The sequence below is a fragment of the Chiroxiphia lanceolata genome, chromosome Z (assembly GCF_009829145.1).
Source record: "Chiroxiphia lanceolata isolate bChiLan1 chromosome Z, bChiLan1.pri, whole genome shotgun sequence".
Taxonomy (NCBI): Eukaryota; Metazoa; Chordata; class Aves; order Passeriformes; family Pipridae; genus Chiroxiphia; species Chiroxiphia lanceolata.
The window spans coordinates 25,121,005-25,134,598 of record NC_045671.1 but is presented as its reverse complement, the minus strand read 5'-3'; the positions used below and the strand labels follow the sequence as shown (position 1 = coordinate 25,134,598).

General features: G+C 40.7%; 1 protein-coding gene across 2 annotated transcripts in view; it reads left to right on the top strand.

Moving 5' to 3' along the window:
* Window positions 1–13,232: 13,232 nt before the first annotated feature.
* GLIS3 (GLIS family zinc finger 3) overlaps window positions 13,233–13,594 on the top strand; it is a 193,709-nt gene continuing 193,347 nt past the window's right edge. Inside the window, exon 1 of one of the 2 annotated variants that reach the window (XM_032675671.1) lies at window positions 13,233–13,348. In XM_032675671.1, coding sequence (XP_032531562.1) covers window positions 13,329–13,348 — 20 coding nt within the window. In that variant the 5' untranslated portion in view covers window positions 13,233–13,328. The remainder of the gene's footprint in view (window positions 13,349–13,594) is intronic. The other variant, XM_032675676.1, reaches the window with a different exon arrangement.

Below are 13,594 nucleotides of genomic sequence, written 5' to 3'. Positions count from 1 at the left end.
ATACAATCTTTTACATGATCACAAGGAAAAAAAAAAGAAAAATCATGGATTTCATATATTAGAGTCTATGTGTAGAAACTAACTGTCTGAACTACCCATGTTTTGTACGATCTGGTCTAGGTCTGATAGCAGAAGTAAATTACAAAATAAGGTCTCAGAGATGCTTACCTAAAATACTAACCCTGTTGAAAGCAATGGCAAAAACTCTGATAAGGATCGTTAACTGGTCTAATTCTGCTCTCTCATATAGCACTCCAAATTGGCTAAAAAGCTTTACCCTGGTTACTACTAGTACTTCACTACTCTAGAGATACTTTCAGCATGAGCATTAGGCAATTTGTCACTATATAAGAGCTAAGTTTGAAAAAAAAATGGAAGTTATTTGTCAGTTCTGTAAGTGAGACGTATGACTGATAGGCCTTATGGAACACAGAATCACAGAAGGGACTTCAGCAGGTTATCTGGTCTAACCCCCTGCTCCAGCAGGGTCATCTGGAGCTGGCTGCCCATGACATCTGAATCTCTAGAAAGATGTAACACTGAGAAAAATAAATAGTATGTGTTCATGTGTCCATGTTCAGATCTAAGGATTTCTCTTACACCAGTAGATACCATAGCAGTGACTCACTCTGAGCCATACCAGTAACTCAATCACCTGTGCCATGTATGAAGAACTTCTGGATTTACCCCAAGATGTTTCCAGTGTCATAGCAGCTGAAAACAAAAAGTAAGTTATAGAAACTTTTTTATTTTAAATGTTTGACAAGTTACGAAGATTTTCATACAGATCTGCTGGGAAAATGACCATTAGGTGTAAGACTGTCTCTCGCAAAGAAGTGGGTGGAAAATTGGACATGGCATGCCAGCGTGCACTTACAGTCTAGAAAGCCATCTGTCCTGGGCTGCATCAAAAACAGGGTGGCCAGCAGGTCAAGGGAGATGATTCTGCCCCTCTACTCCACTCTCACAAGGCCCCACCTGGAGTGCTACACTGTTACGACCCGCCCCAGGAAAAGGGGGGGAGGGGGTAACTCAGGTTTTTATCAATAATTCCCTTGGGGTGGATTAAAGTGAAACGACACTAAATAATCGGTGTCTGAAAACATATACTGGCAAGGTTTATTTTAACAATTCTGTATCAACAGGCATGCTAGCAGTTTGGGTGCTGTCATACAACAATGTGATACAGAGATAACCTTTGGGGGGCGAAGAAAATGCATAGGGGAGAGAAAAAAAAAAACCCAGGATGACAGTAAGGGAAAGTAAGAGAAAGAAAAGCTGAGGGTGGACAGATGTATATAGTCACCGCCCACGTGGTCCAACGATGCTTCCATGTCTGAAGTGGTGGCCTTGATCCGCTGGGGGTGAAGGAAGGAAGCCCCCACACTCCAAGAAGTTGTGAGTTATATCCATGGTCAGTGTCACGGGCTGTGCCTCGAGCCTCCAAACATCTCCCGGGTCTGTGCTGAGTTTTTTTTTTTTGTGTCTTGCCTGGTTCCCGCCTTTCCAAATTAGCAGAGGGAGGGAGGGGCCTGATTGCTCAGCAGAGGTATCAACAGTCAAAGCGAGCTGGGCTTCTTCTTGCCTTTTCAGGATTTCACACCTTCAGCACTGGAGGGAGGGAGGGGCCCAATTGCTCATCAGAGGTATCATGCAAGTCAAAAGCCTGTAAAAGTCTCCTAGAATGCATAAATCATTAACCATTTCAGTCTCTGACATACACCTAAGACCTAAGACTAAGACGTTTTGGAGAAAGTCCAGAATGATGCTGAAGAAAAGTCATCAGCATTTGGAGAAGGCTTTACTGCTGTCTCATAGGTAGCTTGAAGTAACAGAGAACCACCTTCTGTGAAAACACTGTTTTGAAACAACTACAGATACACTATATGAATATGATCAAGGCATGGCTAGGGCATTTTTGGAATGAATAACATGGAAAGGATAACTTCCCTGGATCTGCTGTCTCTGTCCTTGCCACTACAGCCAAGCATGCGGCCAGGCTTCTTTGCTGCAATTACTGCAATATTGATCCTATATAGAATCATTAAGGTTGGAAAAGGCCTCCAAGATCATCAAGTCCAAGCTTTGACTAAATACCACCATGCCTATTAAACCATAGCGTGAAGTGCCACGTCTGCTCAGTTTCTGAACACTTCCAGGGATGGTGACTCTACCACTTCCCTGGGCAGCCTGTTCCAATGCTTAACCACTCTATCAGTGAAGAGTTTTCCTAATATCCAATCTGAACCTTCCTTGGCACAACTTGAGGCCACTTCCCCTTCCTGGGGGAAGAGACTGACCCACAGTTTGCCACAAGCTGCCCTCAGGTAGTTGTAGAGAATGGTAAGGTCCCCACTGAGCCTCCTTTCCTCCAGGCTAAACAACTACAGCTCCCTCACCTGCTCCTCACAGGATTTGTACTCCAGATCCTTCAGCTCTTGGATTGAGCCTTCTTGGAGTGAGCAGCCCAAAACTGAACACAGGATTCAAGTTATGTCCCCACCAGTGCCAAGACAGGGGGATGATCCCTTCTTCCCTAGTCCTGCTGGCCACACTACTGCTGGTACAAGCCAGGATGCCACTGGCCTTCTTGGCCACCTGGACACACTGCTGGCTCATGTTCAACTGCTGTCAACCAGCACTGCCAGGTCCTTTTCTGCTGGGCAGCTTTCCAGCCACTCTGCCCCCAGCCTGTGGTGCTGCCTGGGGTTGTTGTAACCTACAGGCAGGATCTGGCACTTAGCCTTGTTGAACCTCACACCATTGGCCTTGGCCCATTGATCCAGCCCATCTAGATCCCTCAGCAGAGCCTTCCTATCCCCAGAAGATGAACACTTCTGCACAACTTAGTGTTACCTATAAACTGACTGAGGGTGTCCTCAATCCCCTTGTCCAGATCATCAATAAAAATATTAAACAGAACTGGCCCCACTACTGAGACCTGGGGAACACCCCTGGTGACTGTCTGCCCATCAACTGGGCAGTGGAATGTATTTCTATTCACCACTACTCTCTGGGCCTAGTCATACAGCCAGTTTTTTACCCAGTGAACAGTGCAGCCATCCAAGCCATGAGCAGCCAGTTTCTCCAGGAGGATGCTGCGGAAAATGGTGTCAAAGCCTTTCCAGGTAGAAACATCCATGGCCTTTCCCTCATCTACTAAGGTTGTCACCTGGTCATAGAAGACGATCAGATTGGTGAAGCAGGACCTGCCTCTCAAAAACCCCTGCTGGCTGGGCCTGATCCCTTGATTGTCCTGCACATGTTGCTGATTGGTCCTAAGGCTGTACTGCTGTAGTCAGTCATGGGTAGTCATGAAAAGTAATAATTTACTGAAGTTTTTCTGGATCAATGAGGAGAACAAATCTTGAACTAGTCAGAGATTTTACTTAAGAACACAGCTGGAATTAATTTTGTCTGTTTGATTCAGAAACTGGGACTGGGATTGAAAGTCTGCAAAGCCATAACTTGATGTTTTCACCTTTTACTTTTTCATCTTTTGCTTTTTCACCTTTTGCTTTTATTTGAAGGAACAGGTAGACAATGTTCAAGAGGCCAGAGATCAAAATATTCTTTATCCTGCACAAACAATCTCTGTCTTGCAGCACAGTTATTAAAGAAATAATCCCAATAGCCACAATGAAATGAACGTTCTGTGGTTCGTGGTTGTATCTCTCTGTAATAGATGAGCCAGATTCTGGTTACTAGGGGATCTCTGCATGCTGTAAACCTTGAAAACTAGTAAAACAGGTGGTTTCACAGAAATTACCTTTCAGAAACCTAATCATATTTACAAACAATACTGACATGTTTAAAGGCTACAGGGACCAGTGGGGAGGTCTCTACCACACTGTCATAGCAGAACTTTCAGGCACTCCAGATATCATGGACTGAAGGCCAGTGGTTTCTTATCTTAGTACGGAGAATGCTGGAGAAGCTGCAGCAGTGTCCAGTATGACTATGACTTCCCACAAAATGAATCTGGAGCGTGAATGGACCCTGTCTCAGGTCTGTCCTACAGAGGTCACTGCAAACCCACTTCTGAGACAACTGCAATGCTGTTTTGTGATATCATCACACTAACACTGAATGCAGGCTTAAGTCTCTCTGTCTATAAACAGTGCTTACTTATACGTTGTACCTGTTTGCACAGTGACAAATAAAAATGTCACGTCTCCTTCACAGACAGATTCAATATAACTAAGAGTAAGACATTAGCAAACATTGTGTTCTGACTTAACTTCTCCGAGCCAGGAAAAAGTAATAATTAGGACTCCAGCTCATTCTGTTTTTCAAAGATGGACTCTGAACTCTAAGTTAGAATAACACTTGCAGTGTTGAATATCTGATTTTCTCCTACCTTAAGTGGGTCTGCAATTTTACAGATGTCTGTGACATTGTTTCTGTAATTTTTAGTGAAAGTTTTTTATTGTCTGTTAATACTAAAGAGTGGTGAAATAATGTGTTTTAAATTAGAAAAATGCTAATAGTACCTTTGAAAAACCAGTTTCAACATTTGGATTGAACTTCAGATTGCATTTTAGTGAAAAGTTCTGTCAGACGCTTCACTTAATGGCAATGTGATTATATTTAATAATAGGTTTATTTTTTGGATTACTGTTTAAGTGTTTATCCGCAGTGTTGGAGTGCAAGGGGTGAATGAAGAGATGGTGATTCTTTTCTCCTGACACTGTTTTAGGAACAGGGTTTCCAAATCAATGAAATAAAGAAAAAGTTCAGTTCATGCTTCTGTCTACATCCCACATCAGTTTTTTTTAAATTTACACTAAAGGAGCACAAGCAGGCTCACAGCTGGATTAGGACCTCCCAGTGTTTGATTCAGACCTTAATTCATGAACTGATGAAGTCCCAGCTTTGGCTGCAGTGGAGTTCTTCAGCCAGTGCTTGGAGAGACTGTGTGCACAGTGTTTTCCCATGGGCTTAGATTTTATAGTCCCCAGTCCTGGGATTAGAACTTCACCACCTCTCAGAGTGACCCTGCTCAAAGTCTAGATGTGGTAAAACGTAGTCCTGCCTCAAAGAGCCTAGAGTCTAGACAGACAAGTTGAACCATGGCACTGTGATTTCCTTGCAGGGATGTGAGGCATGAAGTTTCAGAGGCCTGCTCAAGATTAGTCAAAAAATGTGAAGTTGTCCCCTTGGTTGTTTCTGCTTCCTTCTGGATGTGATTTCTTTTTTATTCTGGCCCTCTGAAGATGCCACAGACCTCAGTCTGGGATGAAATCCAGGCTTTCTGTAATGTAAAGTAAAATGTGTTAAGGAACTGAGTTGTTTAATTATCTACTTGAGGGCAGGGATGCCATCCAGAGGGACCTGAACAGGCTTGAAAGATGGGCCTGTGTGAACATCATGAAGCTCAACAAGGCCAGTGCAAGATTCTGCACCTGAGACGGGGCAATCCCAGACATGGATACAGGCTGTGGGTTGAGTGGATTGAGAGCAGCCATGCCGAAAAGGCGTGGGCATAGAGGTGGGTGAAAAATTGGACATGACATGTCACTGTGTACTTACAGTCTAGACAGGCTGAGAGAGTTGGGCGTGTTCAGCCTGGAGAAGAGAAGGCTCCAGGGAGACCTCATTGGGGCTTTTCAATATATAAAGGAGCCTTCTTAGAAAAATTGAGACAGACATTTTACCAGGGCCTATAGTGATAGGACAAAAGGACATGGTTTTAAACTGAAATAGGGCAGACTTAGCTTGGGTATAAGGATAAAACCTTTTACAATGTGGGTGGTGAGACGCTGAAACAAGTTGCTCAGAGAAATTGTGGATACCCCATCATTGGTAGTGTCCAAGGCAAGGTTTCACACCCTGATCCAGTGAAAGATGTCCCTGCCCATGGCAAGGACCTTGGACGACATGATCTTTAAAGGTCCCCCTCCAACCAAAATCATCTATGATTCTATTTTTGTAGGTTATAAACACCAGCTGGGTTTTTTTATTTGCTTTAAAGTATGTAAAAAGCCCTGAATGTATAGTGAAATGCAGACTCTTGACAAAAATCTTGTTATGATCTTTATAATAAAGAAAGATAATTTGGGAGTCAGCCATGCTTAAATATCAGGCAAAAATAAATCCATGGATTTTATGACTGTTATTTGAGCTATAAGCATCCTCTTTTGGCAAAACAGTAAAGGGTATGTAGTAAGAAGCAGACTAATGTCAGAAAGAAGCTATAACACCCGCTCTGTCTTGAGCTGAATAATCATAGGAACCTAAGAAATCACATAATGATCTTACTATGCCCTGTAACAGAAATGGTCTTAGGAACTGTGATTATAATATGGCAATTAAAGACACAGGGGGCTGGGTTTTTTTTCCATGGAGTTTATATTACTGATTTATTTGTTTAGCCTGCAATTTAAAAAAAGATTCACTATTGAACTTTAATAGTTGGCCAACATCCAAAAACCTCATCCAGAGCAGAAAGGAGAATAAAATTTCATTCTGTTAAGCCCTGAGGTGGTTGTGGTCTTTCAAGGTACAGGTTTTGAGGAGCTCCAGTAAGATCTGATTAAAAAACTGTGATGCCAAGCTCTCAGTAAATAAGACCCAGTGCCTCATACCCATGGTTGGGTGTCCTTTTCTTATCATTGTTCTTTCACAATACTATCAGATCCTGTAGGACAGTCCTGGTTGGGCAAATATATTCTATGGAGGCAGTAATTCAAAACAGTACAAATACAACTGGCAAAGCAGAGAGGCTGGCTGAAGAGGCAGTTGGCAGTTCTCCCTCTCTCAGACACTAAGAGTAAACCAAGAAGCACCTATGAATGTATTCATGGCACAGCAATGAAAGTTAATAAAGATCTACTTTAGAGGTCAGGTTTTGATTTGTAGCAGTTCACAAAGGTATATGCTCTGAAAAATCGCCAGACAGCATTTCCTTTTGTATTTTCCTTCTTTTCTAGCATCTCTACCTTGTGAGGTACTGAAACCCATGGCCACACTCTGCTAAACATTTAAAACTTGCTTAATTTTAAATATTTTAAAATTTTTCTATTGAAATCAAACCAATTCAATTACTTTTTCAAGTCCTGGAAATGTTTCCCTGTTGTAGTAACATGCAATGCTGTGAAAATTCCAGAAAAAAAAATACATGAGCAATGCAACAAAAATGTTCAGAAGTACTGACAGTTGCTTCTGGCATATTTTTGGCAATATTCTGGCAATATTGTTTTATTTTAATGGGTGTAGACTTGCATTAATGGGTATAGGCTTGCATTAGACATTGATATGATTACTTTTGATTGGATTCTTGAGTGCATACGTGTGTACAAATATTCTCTCTAGAAATACAGTATCTCTTCTTGAAAGAAATACCTAGTGACAAAGCTCTTGGGTGCCAATAGGAAAGAAAATTATGGCACAATGTTTTTTAAAGATTGTATTTAATTTTCCTGTTTCTCGGTGGTCAAGTTTTTCCACAATTTATTTATCTCCAGGCTATCCAACATTTTATGTTGTCAGAGTTGTCAGGAAAAAAAGAACAGTTTTAGCACGTATGACACTTGATTTAACTTAAGTAGAGGCTACAGGAGTCTTGTCTAACTGCAAGTAGAGAAATACTGTTTTAGGAAGCATATTCAATAGTGCAGAAGCAGAAAACATAAGAAACAAATTCTGACAGTGAAATACATGAACCTGGGAAAAAGTTAAGACTTCCATGAGAAGGAATTGCATGTAAAATTGAACAAAAAAAGAGTAGCATCACCTTACTTACATGTTATTTTTAAATTGCACATCTTCCCATAGTGGCAATATGCTAAAACAATGAAAAGAAGGGAGTCTGGGTACATAGCACAAAGTACAACGTCAACATACTTTTTACTTGGGCTTTATGGAGAGAATTATTGCCTCTTTCCAGGTAATGGGCTTCCCACAGCAATAGCAGATAGCCAAGTTTTAGGGTGAACTGTTCAATATCTGACTGATCAAGGACCTACTTTTTAGTGTGTTTTCCACCAGTATTTTCTGAACCAAATTTGTTTCTCGGGTAGAAATCCTAAGGTACTATAGTGAAGAAAGCTAACTACATACAACTAGGTATTTATTACGGGGTATGAAGTAAAATTTGACATTAAAAGTAAGTGTTAAAGGGAGTAAGTACAGAAACAAGAGTAGGAGAAAAATAGCAGTGGTATGTGCATACCACAGAAGTGATTAATAAAATGCTTACTCTCCCAAACAAGAAAAGTGAGTTTCAACATTGCACTTATCTGTTGTTCAATCTTAAATTGCTGGGGCCTACAAAGAAATAATTATTAATATCAGAAGATCTTACTGTAGGACAAACAGTAGTTCCACTTTATCACAGCATTTTCTTCTAAGGTTTCTAAGTGGACTGTGGGAAATTTCCTTCTTTTCTTCTTGCTTCACCCTCAGTTAGCATCCTAGCTATAATGCTATTTCTAGTAGTGTCAGTCATCAGTAGACACTTGGGAATGGAATGGACATTATGGTAGCCTGAAATCTCTTATAGTCTCTGCGTGGAAATTAGACATGTTTGGTTCAGTATACTTTGGTTCATATCAAATTCAATTTGACTTCAAATTCTGTTCAAGTATGAAGACAGAGGTTCCCAAGCAAATGTGGTCCCCCTGTTCTCTTCACCTGTTTGTTGATATATGTGATGTTCACACGTTGTGGCATGAACTCCAGGCTAGATATGAAGTAACTAGCAAAAAGTGTCAGTTAAGTATTAACTATCAATATCTGACTGTGTTAGCTAAACTGGATTGCTGATATTGTCTTCTCACTGATTACATTTTTATGAGAGTTGGAAAACTTATTCTACTCATCGGTCTCAGTTTCAGTTTTTTCAGGTGTATTGTAGGAACACAGAACTTCCCTGCAATAATTTTCATCTAATAATTTTAGTTTCTGACCTTACAGATACACGGTATTGTACTGTTATAGAAAGTGACTGCATTCTTTTGTAACAGTTCTGCATTTGTATTCATACCATATAAAACTGGTCTACATCTTAATTAAACAAATCTTGTTTTGTTTAATAGTGGAGAATAAAACTCAATTTATTTGAGGAGGTAAGTAGAATGCCTATATTTTCTTCATATTTATTCCACCAACAGCTTTCTCTCCACCTGAGAGCTTACGTTAAAGAGTGTGAATGGAACAGCCTTTATACATCACTTCAGAGTGCAGGGTGAATCGCTGGAGCTATAAGGACAGGAAATGATTTGTTTAAGGATGTCTAGATGCTACTAGGAGTTTTGGAGATCTTAGCAATACGGTTTTCATAGTGTTAGTTTATTGCAATGAAGACAAGAAATATATTGTCTTACCTCCTGTGTAGCAAGTACAATGCACTACAAAAGGATTGTTCTTGAAATCTGGATATATAAATAGGAAACTGGATTACACAGAAAACAAAGCTCTGTGGCCCTGATGTGACATGATAATATCAGACAGGCCTCCTTGATCTCATATGATGAGCAGGTAAATGCAACCTGTGACCTGTCATTGGAAAGATGAAAAAAAAAGGATCTGGCCCCAGAATTCATGCCATAATACCCAATTTGTTCTACTAAACAGAAAGAGGTATCAGCCCTGAGATGCTGGGCCATGGATGACGGGATCACACCCTTGCAGAGCTCCTTCTTGCCAAGGAGTCAGTCTAAGCTGAGATGGGAGAGGTGCAAGACTTGCTTTTGCTGCTAAACCAGGAAAATCCAATTCTATGATATTCGAATATACTGGTGTCAGTAAAAGATACCTGTTATACATTGTGTTATTCAAGATGGAATTCCAGTGATTACTTTTACTTTTGTCTTATCACCTTAACTACCAAAAATATTGTTCTCAGTTACACAGTAACTAGGAAAATAGAATAGATATGAAATGGAAGATCTGAGGAAAAATTAAAGAATTAGACCAAAATGCTCAGTTAACAAGAATTTTTTTTTTTAATCAGTTGCCACAAAAAACCATTTTGACAAAGCTTCTGCATATCTGTTTGCATCTGAGAAGTGGATGTTCAGACTTGGGTTCCATTCTAGTCAGTATGTCTGAGGCATCTAGAGACAATCCCTTCTAGTTCTTTTAGTGTTCTCTAACCAAGTATCATTGTATTTCAGGTACTCTTGAGATTCTATGTCCTCTAGTTAAATTGACTGCCACTGTTTCCAAGGTGTTGGGGTCAAAATATATTTTCAGTTTTGCTACAGAAATGCAACAAAAATAATTTGTCTTACAGTCTTTCTACCTAGTTTTGTATCCTAAAAACTCAGTTCTGCTGTTACTGGTATATAGAAGAAAGAGATGAAGGAAACTTAAACCAGCTATATCCTCAGATTGTCGCATTCCTTGTTAATTTTTTTTACAGTGGCTAGTATGAGGCTACGTTTTGGATTTGTGTTGAACACAAATGATAACTCAGAGATGTTTTTGTTATTGCTGAGGAGTGATTGCACAGAGCCAAGGCCTTTCCCTACTGCCACACTGGTGAGGGATTTGGGGGTGCATGGGAGGTTGGGAGGAGACAAAGCTGGGACAGATGACCCAAACTGACTGAAGAGATCATGACATCATGGTCAGCATAAAAAGCTGGGAGGAAGAAAGGGGAAGGAGGAGGTTTGGAGTGATGGTGTTTGTCTTCACAAGTAACCGTTACATGTGATAAGGCCCTGCTCTCCTGGAGATGGCTGAATGCTTGTGTGCCCATGGGAAGCTGTGAATTAATTCCATGTGTTGCTCTGCTTGTATGGGTAGCTTTTGCTTTCCCTATTAAACTGTATGTGTCTCCACCCACAAGTTCTCTAGCTTTTACCCTTCCAATTCTCCCCCCTGCCCCCCCCCCCCCGATCCTGCAGGTGGGGAAGCAAGTGAGCAGCTGTTCGGGGCTTGGTTGCTGGCTGGGGTTAAACCATGACATTCCCTTACTCAAAAAAGCCTTCAAAAATACGAGCAAACAAAATAAATAGTTTCCTCTTCAGGCAATTTTTTTCTCCCCATTGAATGAACCCTTTTCATACAGCTTTAGCCACTGACCATCTCCTGTCAGGGCTCCCTCATAAAAATGGTCTTTCTCTAGGACAAAGGAGATGAATATTTATATGAGCAAGTGTCTTTTCCTGCATGCCTTAGGACAACAAACGTAATGGCATAATACAACCAGAATCAGGCTAGGAAGACACTTCACAAGAACTGATGGACACAGTGTTATTGCAACAGACTTTGGGACAGAGAAAAAGATGAAAAAGAGCACATCTTTTTCTAAAAAAAAAAAAAAAAAAAAGGTGGGAAAATGCTTCTGAGTTTGACAGTTTGTAAACTGAAGGCTTAATTTAAAGGTTCACTGTAGCCTCATATAGGATGTAACTATACATTTCCTTGAGAGGTAACTATAAGTTTTTACTGAACTAAGAAAATTGAACTGGGACTGAGGTTACAAAAATAAATTTTTACACTCAGGGCTTGGACGTATGACAGAATAAGTGCACAGATGTTGCCATGGATTCTGACACAGTGAACTTTACTGAAGTTTCCCGAGTCCACTACTTCCATTAGATACATGCTTTTCGAAAGGACTAAGGCATAGCCTTTTTTGAATCAGGATGAGTGTTTTGTGTGAGAAATGAGTATGGGTATGAACATGCAACGGTGTATGACAGATACGGACATGCAGTGGTGTTACCTACCAAGAAAACTTTGGATGTACTTATTTTCAATACTTTTAATATTCTGATATTAATACATATCCTGGCATATTCTGCATAAACTTCAATTGCTTCTTCAGCACATCAAAAATTAAGAATTATCTTTAGATATGAGTTGCAGTGTCTAATGTTAACTTTGTTAATATGATTGTGCTCTTTGCTTCCTACTCAAGGCTGCTCAGCAGGCACCCATGACAGCAAAAACTTACTCTGTGTGTAAAGGTTGCCTTTACCCTGTGTTTTAGATCATGTGTTTCCCAAGGTGGTACATTGCTAGGATCCATCACTTTTTTCAGTTGAAAAACTAAGGCAATTTACTTCCCATACATAAAAATGACAAAATAAAACAAATAGATTTTTTTAATGGCTGTAAGATTTGGTTTCTGATAGCATTGGTATTTACTGAAAGCAATTTCTTTAAAGCAAACTCACAATTTATTTGGTAGATTTGAATTACAAAGAGCACTTTGACAATATATGCACTTTTTTGTTGCCTGAAACTGTATTACTAATTTTCAATTACCATGTCTATCATGTCAGTCCAGGCAGAGTCCCTGAATTTTTTAGTGATGAGTTCTGATTAATTATAATTGCATAGAAAATTCTGGCATATGATACCAATAAAGAGACTGTAAACAAAAAACTCATTGGGCTCTCAAGTAAATTCTGTGCTTACATGTGGTAAAGATCGCTTCAGCTGTCAGTTCTCTTAATATGATTTTTAAGTGAGACACAGCTTACAAATACTTCTGTTTTAAATGTGCTTACTTCTGCTTTAAATGTGCTATACATAGTAAATTTATTTACAAGTGACTCACTGCCTAAGCATACTTACAAAGAAAAAGACTGGAAAGCAATGTAACCTTACAAAAAAGCCTGAAGCCTCAACATCTCTGCTGTTTTCTGGGTATGTAAAGAACATAGAATATCGGCTTCTTATGAACTTCAAAATCACATTTATTTGATGTAATATGAGCGAATGGCAAAGGAGCTATAGCTCAGAAGAGTTTATTCGGCTAAGGATCGAGGCTGGCCTTGAGGAGCACAGTGATCTGGGCATACCAAGACGCTCTCCCCAGTCCTCAACCCTCCTCCTAATAGCTGTTGCAGCACAGCAAGGATACAGGCTCCCCTTCACCTTGCAAGAAGCATGGAGAACAGCCACAGTGCCATTCTCATTCTCGGACAACTGGGATTAACAACTTTTTTAAATGCCGGGCTGACCATGCTTGCCACGAAAGGCCTGAACCTGCTGCACTCTTGCAGTCTTTGAGTGCCCATGTATACTAGTAGGCTCCCTTGGTTGGAGACTTCCCTGCTGACGGGGTGCCCTGCCATGAAGTCTGCACGGTCATGCCGGTAGAGGAATAGGGCAATTTGCTGCTCTTAGCCTGCCTTTTCACCTGCTTTATTCACCTTCATCGTCACCTCACATTTACACTCTCAATTCCCGGGTTACAGCGGAGTAGAATAAAACTGACCCAAACTGAAACAACCAGTATGTTTCAACTGCTGGGCCATGCCCTGAGTGTGTAGGAGTCTTCTCCAGCGAAATGGGTGCTCTTTGTGGCATGTACCTCTTGACTGCAGTTGTTTCTGCAAGAGGCTCATCATCAGCCTGAGCCCAGTATGTTCCTGTGCCTTTCTGGGTGAGTGGATGGCGGAAGCAGATCTGCCCAAATATTTTCTTTCCAGCTTTATCACATTTGATAGTCCTCTGGTATATACAAATCTCCTTATAATCGAGAAAATCTCCTGCATTTACACCACAGTTTTCTAAGATGTGCTCAGGGAAGTGCCACTAGGCATACAGCCCCTTCATCCCCTTTCCACTTCCGAGGTCCTGTTCCCCTTGTTCCCCTGCACCGCTACGCTGTCCTACATTTTCTCGTACA